The 13,430-nt window shown below is 35.4% G+C and overlaps 1 protein-coding gene across 1 annotated transcript in view; it reads right to left on the reverse strand.

Moving 5' to 3' along the window:
* The window catches only part of PHF21A (PHD finger protein 21A), a 165,067-nt gene extending 152,956 nt beyond the window's left edge, over positions 1–12,111 (reverse strand). Inside the window, exons 1-4 of the mRNA XM_023741815.1 lie at positions 10,491–12,111; positions 9,525–9,565; positions 8,058–8,169; positions 973–1,118 (exon numbers count right to left, since the gene is read on the reverse strand). Coding sequence (XP_023597583.1) covers positions 973–1,026 — 54 coding nt within the window. The 5' untranslated portion in view covers positions 1,027–1,118; positions 8,058–8,169; positions 9,525–9,565; positions 10,491–12,111. The remainder of the gene's footprint in view (positions 1–972; positions 1,119–8,057; positions 8,170–9,524; positions 9,566–10,490) is intronic.
* Positions 12,112–13,430: the final 1,319 nt, after the last annotated feature.

Genomic DNA, 13,430 nt, shown 5'->3' on the forward strand with positions numbered 1-13,430 from the left:
AATATAATCTATAAAGATTTAATATTAAAAAAATATATAAGGGCCTTTGAAGTTTTCCTCCACCCTAATTCTGGGGAACTTGCAAACCTAACTGTTATCGAAAGCCCAGTATATTCTCCCAACAATTTTAGAAACTAATCTTACACTAGACTATTCTGATAAAACAAAAGAAACCATATGTAAGACAAACATCTTTAAGAGACAGTTTCCTTCTTCTATTCTCCACACCCACAATTTTGCACATTCAAAAGTAGTCAATTCACCATAATTTATCCCTTTTGTGTACCAAGGAGTCAGTGTGTGTGTACTTAGTCTAAGACCATACTCCAGCTAACGCCTAGAGAACAGACATAAAACAATGATATTCTGTTTATATAATAAATGTTAATTATTTAGTTATTTAAAGACAGCTTTTTGTACTGATTACAGTTTCATACGTGTGTGTATGTCTGTATATATGTTTGAAAGGTTTAAGTCTGGGTACCTGAGTTGAAGTGTAAGAACTGTGAAATTTAAACATCTATGAAACAATCATATTTTCCTTACTAAGGATTGGAATCAAGGCATAAAACTGAGTCATATGATAAGTAAACACTTGAGTATACCGCATGTCCTGTTTAAAACATGCAAGTTAATTCGCATGAACTAAGTCTCTCAGGTGAAACAAAAGGTATAGAAAAAAAGAGTTGTTTCTTTTAACATCTTTGCAATACTAAAAAAAAAATTTTTTTTTTAGTTCTTTTCTCTGAAAAGGAAAAGACAGTAATATTTTATTAACACTCTTAAAAGTAATAAGTAAATATATACCATCAATGCATTTGTTGAGTAACGATAAAAAGCAAATGACATGACTCTTGGACAATTGTCTGACAGACTATTAAAATCTGAAGTGAAAACCAGAGATAGGCCTGTTTACTAATGTTAGCCGTTACTCAATAACACAATGTGGGAGAAGCCAATAATGCAACATACCTGGTGAACCTGAATTTCCACTTTAAGAGCCTCCTGCAGAGTCTGCAACTCCATCCTCTACCTTCTCCACTTTCTCTTATGTCTATGTTAATTCTATAGTTTCTTCAGCCTCTGTTTAAAATAACAAACTCCTCTTCTCACTGCAGCTGTAGGGATCATAAAATGTTTTAGATCATTACGTTGGGCATAGAGAAAATATTCTTGTTAAATAAAATAAATTATGCTAATAAAAAATATTTGGCTAACACAGGGCAAGAAATTTCCCAACAGATTTTTTTTCAAAAACAATTCAATACCCAAACTTCCGGGTTTTATTCTTTGCGCATTCTCCTACAGAACACTTCAGATAACTAATGAAATAGGGAAAAAAATGGGCTGAATCTGGTCATGAAAACATCTAAACAACCACTACCTCTCAGCACCTTGTTACATACTGAGGATACAGAGCTGACAAGCCCACTTGGGCCCTAAGTGAGTTCAGAGTCTAGTGGCGGAGACTATAACCATCCAGGACACGCTGTCCTTAGAGAGAGACACATAACAACATGGTCATACATTTTTAAACATCACACAGAGTGAAGTGGAGAGTTCAGGGTCTCTCAGAGGTTAAAAGGGGCTGAGGCACTTTCCTTAGTACAGGTTCTTATCCTATTTTAAAAATGAAGAAACAAGCATAATTTAAAGGCTTATGTTTAACAAATTACAATTTATACAGATAAAATTAACACTTCAAACAGATAAATACAATGCAATGTAACTATGCTATCCACAAAGTTATGATGGGGATATTAAAATATTTATCTATTGTGCACAAAAGGTGAAACAGTCTAGTAATAGCACACGTTTCCAGCTTTACAATGAACAGCATCTTCTTTGAAACCTGTCTGTGCATCTCTTTGACTATGCATATAACTGCGTTTGGAGATAAATGTCAAAGTCTAAATCTGATGTCCTCTGTGAATGTGACACTTGGCCTGACCTTCCTACCCTCCTTCCCTCATCACTTGACTCATGGTGACTCCATGTGTTATATAGAGTTTTCTTGGCTGTAATATTTATGGAAGCAGACCGTCAGGCCTTCCTTCCATGGCGCCACTGAGTGGGTTCGAACTGTAAAACTTTAGGTTAGTAGCTGAGAGCAAACCATACGTACCCCCCAGGGACCTCCCCTCATCACTATTATAATTTAAATTAACTCAGTGGCTAACTTCTCCTTTAATTTTTTTCTTGAATGTGGCCTTAGACATGATTTTAGGCACCCTCCCAAAGCAAAAGTCTGTTTTTGCCTGAATGAATTTAAATTTTACTTCAAATCTCTTTTCTTCTTTGCATCTGTAACACTTGTAGTTAGAGCTGCTTTTCAGCATTCTTATAAACTAATCTTGATCTTCACACCCTCTAAAAATTATTTGCTTATGCATAAAGTCCGTATTTTAACCTAATTTTCTAAAAGTTCTTTGAAAACTGATTTAACAGTTATAATGGAATTATTAACTATAGAATGTATTCTTGTGAATATTAGTTTTCATTATTTTGCTTAATCTCACTAGGCTTAAAATATCAGTGGCAATCTCTCCCCTAGGGCTTATATACTATGTTATGTAATATTAAAACATTCTAACCTAACAAAAATTCCAACGGCTAAAAGTGAGGGCTAGGAAAGGATTATAGGAGCCCTGGTAGGCCAACAGTCAAGCGCTTGGCTGTTAACAGAAAGGTCAGTGGTTTGAACCCACCAGCAGCTCCGAGGGAGAAAAGATTTGGCAAACTGCTTCCGTAAAGATTACAGCCTAGGAAATCCTATGGGAGCAATTCTACTCTGTCCTATAGAGTTGCTATGAGTTGGAACTGACTTGTTGGCACACAACAATACAACACAAACAGGAAAGGATTACTGTACAAAGATACTGTCGACCAAAAAATTTTATAAAGGCAATAAACTTAGGGGAGATAATTTGGAAAAGGAGACATATTTTGATGAAGAAAGCGGAATCCTTCGTGGAAAAGAACAGGTGACAAGAAACAAACACAGGTTTTTTTAAACTTATTATCTTAGAAGTTTATGGAGCTATTATAAATAGTAAAATTATTAAATTACTTAGATCAAGAATTTTGTTGTTGTTATAATAAGCTTTCTCTAAATGCAATAACAAATTCAAAACTATACAGTCACTTGACATTTTAACCCAAAAAAAAAAAAAAAAGAAAAAGAAAAACCAAACCCGCTGCCATGGAGTCAATTCCAACTCATAGTGACCCTACAGGACAGAGTAGAACTGCCCGATAGGGTTTCCAAGGAGTGGCTAACCTTTTGGTTAGCAGCTGAGCTCTTAACCACTATGCCATTAGGGCAATACTAAAATAATCTCCCTATTCAAATTCTTGACTTATATATTAGAGTTCTTCTTGAAAACAGTACTTGAATTAATTTTAATTTTTCTAAAATCAGTTGTAAGGTTCTACTAGAAAATGTGTCCAAAAAAGATTCCTTATAATTTTTGTCAAATTAAGAATCATTTTGAAATTGAAGGGGTATTTTCAATAACAGAAAGGCCATATTTTATTCTACAGTAGTAACATGTAACACCATAGCTCAACTCAGCTCACATAAACTCTGAAATAAACAGCAGGTTAAAAACATGGAGAATTTACAATATACAAGAAAAAGGGTGAATATAGCTTATATTGAGCACTCACAACTAAAAAAAATACTGTGAAAAGGAAATTCACAGAAGAAGAAATAAGAATGACCAACGAACATGAAAAATATTCATCCTCATTAGAGTCATAGAAATGTAAATTTAAGAAGTTTTGTCTATGAAACTGACAAAGATTTGTCAAAATAATAATACTCTGTGCTGCCTTGAGTTTGGGTCAGGTGGCACTTTTCTAATTTGCTAATGGTTATCTATGGGTGGTAGCACTAAGGGTTATTTACTTTCCTCCTTTCGGGATATCAGTATTTTCAAAATTTTCCATAGAAGATATACAAAAAATTAACTGAAACTGTATCTAACCCTGGAAAAGAAAATTAACTGAGAATTAATATACAAAGCATCAGCAAATTTCGTACTGATTGAACAAAATGTCTGGAAAATAAAAAGTAAAACCAGGGTTTAACGTGGAGCTCTAAATGTCAAAGAGTGCCTTGCATGATAAGAAGCCTGCAACTCAAGTTAATGAGGAGCTGACAGCTTTTACTTCCTTCATCAGATTGTTGTCTGCTTATTAGAGACACACAAAGGAGTGAAGTTTGTTTGGTAAGGACTCTAAATGCCAGTTACTCATTCTATTTCACAATAAAACTAAAGGGTTAAAAAAGGTAGTCACTAATTATAGAAAAACATAAAAATAAGAAGATTCATTTGAAATCCTTCAAAAACATCTTTTGGGTAATAATTCTGAGGGACTGGTCTCTGCCTAAAGGAACAAATTATATACATATATTTACAGCTTACAAAAACAAGACAATCACATGTTGAATATTTTGGGGGTTTAGGCAACTCATGCCACCATCATCTGAAGACTGTTTGGGGGCAGTACATAGCATCATACAGAAGGCATTAGTTGCTAAATTTGTAAAGGATGATTTATCATACTTTGAACAGCTCCAATAAGTTATTAATAACAAATCAGTTGCTGCAAGGTGAATATAAACAGACTCACAAAACAATAACAGACATACTTTATTCAGGTACAATGCCATTCACCACCCAACAGCTCTAAATAATACCATCAGAGAGGACAACTGCCTAGCACAAAATACCAATGTCTGGAATCTTCAAAGTGGTACATGTTAAACCTAATGGCCTCTCATCCTCAAATAACAAAAACACAAAATGAAACACAAACACACAAACAAAAAACTCACAAACCAAACGAACGAAAACAACAATCAAATCTCACCTTAAAAGGCAGCTCTGGTGTCTGGCAAGAACATTCACTGTGCCAAAAAAACAAACTGACCTAAATCCACTTACTCACTGGGTAACCACTCTGAGCCTCGGGGATTTTTTGTTTGCTTTCTTGTTTATCAAGCAGGAAAATGGGAACAATATCACCTACTTCATAAGATTGTTATGAGGTTTAAATAAGGTAAAACTATATGAAAAGCCCTTCATAAGTTATAAAGTACTATGTTATCCGTAACATAGTTACTGGTAACTCTTTTACTCATACAAACTGTAAAACTTCTCAAAATAGTACATTGCTGAGAAGACTCTAGGCTTTCCTATTTTCAAACTCTCTAAGAAAGAGAGTTCTAGCAATACTTTTCTGTGTATAGTTCTGCCTGGAGATATGTGACCTCTTGGTCTTTTATTATACTAAAAACTTGTAGTAAAGGTGTAACTCTGAATTTACTGCTAAGAAACACTTTGCTCTGTTCCTGAGTTGACATAAACCTTTTTTCAGTCAAAACTCTACTTATCAACCAACAGTTACTTTAACTAACAGTTTAGTCCATGACACACTGTGCCCTCAGACTGAACTCCCTAAAAACAGAAAGCTCTATGTTCATTATTTGTATTTATCTGGTGTAAGACTCCTCCCTCCTCTTTAGATCTGATTCTCAGTCATAGTGTTTAGAGTTATTGTTAGGTGCTGTCGAGTCTGTTCTGACTCATAGTGACCCTATGTACAACAGAAAGAAACACTGTCCGGTCCTGCGTCATCCTCACAATTGCCACCATGTTTGAGCCCATTGTTGCAGCTACTGTGTCAATCCATCTCATTGAGGGTCTTCCTCTTTTTTGCTGACCCTCTACTTTACTTAACCGACTCAATGGCATCTAACGACAACAATTACTACTTTACCAAACATGATGTTCTTCTCCAGGGACTGGTTTCTCCAGATAGCATGTTCAAAGTGTGTGAGACGGTCTCCTGTCCTTGCTTCTATGGAGCATTCCGGCTGTACTTCTCTCAAGGCAGATTTGTTTGATCTTCTGGCAGTCTATGGTATACTCAATATTCTTCACCAACATGATAATTCAAATGCATCAGTTCTTCTTCGGTCTTACTTAATCACTGTCCAGCTTTCACATGCATAGTGAGGCAATTGAAATTACCACGACTTGGGTCAGGTGTATCTTAGTCCTCAAGAGACATCTTTGCTTTTGAACACTTTAAAGAGGTCTTTTGCAGCAGATCTGCCCAATGTAATATGTCGTTTGATTTCTTGACTGCCGCTTCCATGGGCAGGGATTGTGGATTCAAGTAAAATGAAATCCTTGACAACTTCAATCTTTTCCCCGTTTATCACGATGGTGCTTACTGATCCAGTTGTGAGGATTTTTGTTTCCTTTATGTTAAGGTGTAATCCATACTGAAGGCTCTAGTCTTTGATTTTCAGCAGTAAGTGCTTCAAGTCTCCTTTATTTTCAGCAAGCAAGGCTGTGTCATCTGCATTATCACAGGTTTTTAATGAGCGTCCTCTAATCCTGATGCTGAGTTTTTCTTCATATAGTCCAGCTTTTCAGATTATTTGCTCAGAGAGATAATAACACTGAGAGACAACTTAATATCCTTAACTTTTAACTTAATTCATAGTGTTTAGAGTAGGTTTAATTAATTTTTTAAAATATGGGCCAATATAAAAAGTAGAAAGTCTTGGCAGATCTATGCATCCTAACTTCTTGTCACATGTTTAATATCCAAATATCAGGTTTCCATTTGTGTAAAATACTTATTTTCTTCCATGGTATATAGAGGAGCCCTGGTGGCGCAGTGGTTAAAGTGTTTGGATGCTAACTGAGAGGCCGGTGGTTTGAACCCACCAGCTGCTCTGTGGGAAAAAAATGTGGCAGTCTGCTTCCAGAAAGATCACAGTCTTGGAAACCTTATGGGGCAGTCCTACTCTGTCCTGTAGGGTTGCTATGAGTTGGAATTGACTTGACGGCAGTCAGTTTGGTTTGGGTTATGCAGAGATAATAATGCAGAGAAATAACTCAAAGTAATATCCTTAACTTCTAACTTAATTGATAGTATTAAAAATAACCCAAGTGCTAAAAATAATACAACTCTTTTAATAGTATTTACTGAAAGTTTTAACACTTATTAAAATGAATCAATATAAAATGACAACATAAAAAAACTCAATGTAATGTTTGTTTTCTTAGCATTTAACAAATTTTCAATAAATTCTGATTTATTTTCATAGTGGTATTTCTTTGGTAAAGCTCCACAGGTCAACAGAAAATGTTATTACACAAAGGGTTTGACAACCCTTAGAGGCTACCCTTTGAATCTAGCAAAGTTACTATGCTCAAACCCTGCTATTACACCTGTTGACAAAAATCACGTTAGCTACTTAGACTGAGTTTCCTAACTATTAGATTAAAAAAATATATACATGTACACACATATAAAATTAGCTTTATGGTATCTGAGTGTCTGAATGTGTTTGAGTATAAAATAAGTATCTTACTTCTGTTTTTTGGTGGGGGAGGTTCTTTATTTAAATTAAAAAAAACAAACAAACACACAGAATACCTACACAGATCCTACCACTGCAGCACAAGGGCTTTTGTGATATTCTGGGGCAAGCTAGGGTTTCCCCACAGCATCCTCTCCTCTACAGGTCTGCTATAGTGTCCTGCACCACTTCCCTACCATCTGCGCTCATCACCATATACAGTTCCTACCTCAGCTTCCTGGTGCCAGATCTAGGCTGCAACACATACTCTTCTATTGCCCACCTTTCTTTACAAAAATTAAGCATGCCCACTAAGTCAGCCCAACTACACCCAACAACAGGGCCATTAAGTAAATTTAGAAATTTACAGAAATTCAAAATGAAGGAGGCTGGGGATCAGTGTATCACAGCATAGTGACAATGAGACCAAGATTTTAGAACTGGTTGCCACATGTAACAGAATGCTATTTAAAGATAAAAGACTATGCAGACATGGCTGGCCAGAATCTTATAAATATTTATCACACAAAGGGTAACATAAGAGAGTATAGTGGTCTCAGCACAACCAGTAAGTACTTAATATGAAGAAGTGGAAGTTATGGGAGATAGAGTTCAGATCTATATAAGGAAGAACTAAGGATTAGAGCTGTACAAAAAAGGAATGGGTTACCTTATGAGGTAGTGGGCTCCCTGTCATTAGAAGTATTCAAGAATGCTGCATATCATATCCCCCTCTTGGAGATTCACAATGCATATTAGCATATTAAAGGTTCTGAGGAGTCCTGCAGTAAAGAAACCTGTTTAACTTCGTTTAACCCAGCATTTCCCAAATTATCTGATCACAGAACCCTTTTCCCACCCCCACCCTACCACAATAATATTTACTCCATCTCTGTGGAACTAGAGGTCCTCAGAATACATTATAGAAAACAATGAGCTACATTTTTTTAAAATGTAGTATTCAATATGTACCTGAATAACTACCTGCCAGGGATAGAGAATAAGAAATTGCCAAACATGCTCTAAAAGGCTGAAAGAGAAGACCTATAAGGTCCTTTCCAACTCTAGGACTCTATGGTTGTATCACATCTCAAAGTAAAGGGCTACTAGGGTCTTGATTATTTATTTAAAAAGGTTCCATGAGAGAAAGGCAAGTAGAATAACAAGGTAGTAAAATGCAAAGTTAACCAGTTCAAATTCCTCCCTTCACGTCTAAAGCCCCATCCCTAAAAGGTAAGAGACACCTCAAGCGCTAGAAGTTATCAAAAAAAAGCCTTAAGCAACTGTCTACTCTACCCACTAAGGTAATTACTATCTGACAGAGAGAAATTTTTCAAAAGGAGTAGCCCTGCATTAGGCAACTACCGTATTCAAGCTATCTTCAAGTTTAATATTTTTTTTAATCGTAATACACACCAATTAACGTTAATATTTGTTTGATGCCTAGTCACTAGACTGTCCTTTGCAATCTGTGATCTTGAATTAGACATTTAAAGAAACGATTAACTAAGCTGATTTATAAGCCACTAAAAAAAACCTATTAAAGTAGATATTAAGGAAAAAATGTATTTGCTTATATGCCCTCCACACAGTTACACTTCTTTATCTTTTTCGTTTTTTCCCTTTAAATACAAAATAACAACACGCTAAAAATCTAATATCACACGTGAAGCCACTCCAATGTTAAGTTTAAGAATATAAATGCTTAAGAGCCCCAAATTTCAAAGTCAAGAGTCCCACAGTTACATTAACCTAGCTATTTTGCACATATACTACGGCCATCAAATTTAACAGTGTATTAAGGATACAAAACACAATGGGAACCTTAACTTTTGAATTTCCTGATTTTTCAATTCTCAGTCCTAACTACTGCATTAAGGACATTTTTGGCAAAGGGGACCTTTATATTCTAACAGGTTATCGAATGCAGGAACATGCAAGCCTAGCAGTATTATTAGAAACACAAATGCGTTTGAGATACGACTATGTAAAATTAAGACAAAAATTCACTTTCACTCAGCGCCTCAGTAAAGCCTCATTTCTGGGAGAGTGCTTTTTTGCAAAAAAGTCATTGAACATTTGAACTATTATCCAACTAGCATCAGGCACACTATGCCTGCCTTGTAAAAATACTTACCAATTTTGGGGAAACTTGCTCTCCTTCAGCTCTCTAGCCCCCTACAACAGAAGAAGGGGAAATGGAATTAGACTACAAACACAGATTTATGACAAGTCATCAAAACCTGAAGACTTTAAAAGATTTCTATCTGATTTTAGGAAGAAAAAAATCAAAATATATATGTCTCCAAAGTTTTAAACACAAAAGAAAAAAGGGAAGAGATAGGTAGTTTTTACAGTAAGGAAAGAACTCAAGGGCAGTTAAATCTCTTACTCTTTTAGAGTTACAAGACAAAGAAAAGCAGCTGATGGTTCTCCTTTCCTAAGAGACACACAGAAATGAAATGTCCTTCCTCTAAATGACAACACACAAATATACTCTCATCCCCAACAAGTTACCTTCACCGTTTTTTGCTTTACATTAACAACATCAAGAGCCCTAGGTTTGGTCCACTTAAAAGGCCTTTTTTCAATTAACCTTAAAATGGATTTGCCTTATGCAGAATTTAAAAATTCATAGCATTTTATAATAATGTATAGTCAGAATTTTAATGAAACTCTTCACTCTCATTCTTAAAGTCTCACTACTTTCGACTGTAAGCCACATCACAAGAGTGACTTTCACTATGCCATATATCTAATCAATGATAAAGCCAGAAGAAAAGCAAGGTTTTGGGGCCCAGGATCCAACGCTCAGTGATGCTTTTATCATTTGTGTTTTTTTTTAGTACTATAAAGATGAACTAAACTTCACTAAGTTGACTTCAATGTCAGAAAAGTCAAATCAAGCTATGATGTTTATTTTTAACATTCTGCATTTTACATTTATAACATTCCCTACCCCAAACATATTTTTTAACAAAAATAAACTCAAGACACGAGAATTAAAATCTTTCCCCTAATAATTTAGCATTATATTATTTAAATTTCAAGTGCCATGCCTAAAACTCTAAGTGTGAGAGTATGCCACATGAAATTTAAATACCTGAAGTAGTCTGAGAGCAGTCTTCTGTATGCCTTAAACAATACGTTTGTTGACTGATGCTACTCCAATAGTGCCTCATTTCCCCTGGGGATATTTCAAAAGATCTCCATGTTACCCAGATCATAAAACGTTCTTTTATCATGTATAGTCATATCAAGCACATAGTAAAATAATTTAAAAGAGATCCAGTTCACGCAGTTAACATTCATTTCTGAAAGAAATTCAATTTGCTCTTCTACCCTGTTTTTTCTTTAGCAGCAGTCCTTTTTAACGTTCTCAGGCCCATATAAATGACAATTTTAATTATCAAGGTTAGAAGGACTCCCGACCAAAGGAAAAATCATCCAACAATCTGTAGAATTATGTGGTTATTAAAAGGTGGATTACAGATACCTACAGGACTCTGTACCACTTAAAAGATGCCTAGAACAGTGCCAGGCACAGAGTAAATGCTCAATAAATGTTTGTTAAATGAGTGAATTGACTGAATGGACATTTAAACTGTCTGTTCCAGGCTTATCTCCCTATTAGGCCTTTCTTGTTAGCTCTTTCAGGCTGGGGATAATTTCTTATGCATCAATCTCCCACAGTATTATTTGTTAAATGAATGGCTTTCTAAAACTGTTTTTATCCAAACTGTTGATTAGGAAGTAAAATATTACTGTTTTAAAATATAATGAAAAGGGAAAGACTGATAAATTAGACTAAATTAAAATTAAGAACTTCTGTTCATCAAAAACAAAAACAAACAAAAAAAACCCCACCGTTAAAAGACTGACAAAGCCAGCCACAGAACTGGAGAATAACTTTGACACATATAACAAAAAAGGTCTGTACCTAGAATATACAAAATATACTGAAACCCAAAGCAAGTAGGATGAGATTGGGATTTTAACTTCTAGTTATACAGCATAAACTCTTGTGAAAACTCATACCCACTAAAAAGTCAGCAGCTTGGGCATACACCTTATCTCCAGGGCATTTTCTCCAAAAATCAGCAGCAGAGCCAAACCCAAACTGATGAAGAATTTTACCATGATATCATGAAACTGCTCATAAACCTGCTTGCAGTGACTGCTGAAATCACATAGAAAATCAGTCTGAGAGGTTAAGTGACTTCCCCAGAGGTCACATAGCTAGTTGGTAGTGAAGCTGGAGGAGAGCTCACTGACGTTTGACTGAGCTCAGCTTTCCACTAGACCTCACTTCCTCCTCTTAACCAGCTACGGCAGTTACTTCTCTATGAACTAAATTATAATAAATACTGGTGAAATATTTTTGAAGGAGTCTTCATACAACGTTTTTCTAAAAAATGATATAAGCAAGCTGTTTAGAGCAAGTTTTAAAACTTGAGATCCTTTATATCTAAAGGATCCCCATGAATAGGCTTCAAAAAGACCTGTAAATGCCACGATGCTGTATGCTAAAGACTATATGTATGAGTACAGGTAGAGTTTTCTGGGAACAGAGTCCTCTGCTTTAATCAGATTCCCAAAGAGGTTCAGATACCCAAACAAGAGTAAATTACTTTTAGGCTACCGCAAACACATCCACTGCTACCAAGTCAATTTTGACTCATAGTGACCCTATAGGACAGAGAAGAACTGCCCCGTAGGGTTTCCAAGGCTATAATCTTCATGAAGGAGCCCTGGTGGCACAGTGGTTAAGAGCTACGACTGTTAACCAAAAGGTCAGCAGTTCAAATCCACCAGCCACTCCTTGGAAACCCTACAGGGCAGTTCTTCTCTGTCCTATAGGGTCGCTATGACTTGTAATCCACTCGGTGGCACCTAACAGCAACAACAATCTTTATGAAAGCAGACTGCCACATCTTTCTCCCTCAGAGTGGCTGGTGGGTTTGAACCGCAGATCTTTCAGTTAGCCAGGGGTGCTTAAGTACTGTACCACCAGGGTGATTCTTATATACTGTGCACCAGAACTACCAGTGTTTCTTCTGAAGACAGTGATCATTAATTGACCACCATTTGGAAACCGATAAAAATGAAAAGCAAATTGTTTACTCCCATAATTTAATAATACTGAGTTAACAGAAAAAAGTTAAGATTTATATAAAAATTTATACTTTTTACATTAACCACATACAAAACGGATTTGAGTCTGAAATGCAAGTTTTATTTCCTTCCGTTAAGCTGACTGAAAGTCCATTTAAATTTGTTTCTCACACATTTCACACTTGTAGCTAAGGCAGTTAAGAATTTTAACTATGTTTGCTTTAATTTTTAAAATACAGATTTGTTCTTAAAAATACGTTCAAAGTATATGAGTCGGAGTAAATGAAATTATTTTTCCCTTCTGAGATGACTATTATATCTTGCTAACATAACTTCACATGATTTTTTGCAAACTGGAGATTGTTCGCCTCTCTAAAACTTCACAGGTAGTTGCTTTAATTAGAGCTGGTAAAGAAACAAATCAGATTTCTTATATGGCTGTAAAATTTACAATGTTCTAAATAAGCCACAAGTGATTAATAACTACTTAAGTACCTTTTATAAAATGTCTAAAACCTTTGCATATGAAGAATATGCAATAAACAAGTTTGGCAGAGAAAAAGCTCGATACTAGTTCATGATTTAAATTAGGCTAAAATTTAAGTCACTCCACTACAAATTTTAAACAATTGAGTTTATAGCCTGTGCTTAATCATAAATTTTGATAAGGGACTAGAATAGCACAAATAAGTGTCATTCAAAGACACTTTAAAATGTCACCTTACCTAGAACTCAATCTCTTCTTTTCTCCTACTAAAGCAAGCTGATAGTAGTACAATACACTAAGTTTTAAGTACAAAATTTTACTGCTTTTTTTCTGCTCTTCCTAACTTCCAACAGAAAGTATAGTAAGTTTAAAACAAATTTAAACGCAGATAACTGGTTAGAAGAAAAAGCAGAATCCTCCTACTTACTGGGATTTAGCTTT

Source organism: Trichechus manatus, unplaced genomic scaffold, assembly GCF_000243295.1.
Source record: "Trichechus manatus latirostris isolate Lorelei unplaced genomic scaffold, TriManLat1.0 scaffold00191, whole genome shotgun sequence".
Lineage (NCBI taxonomy): Eukaryota > Metazoa > Chordata > Mammalia > Sirenia > Trichechidae > Trichechus > Trichechus manatus.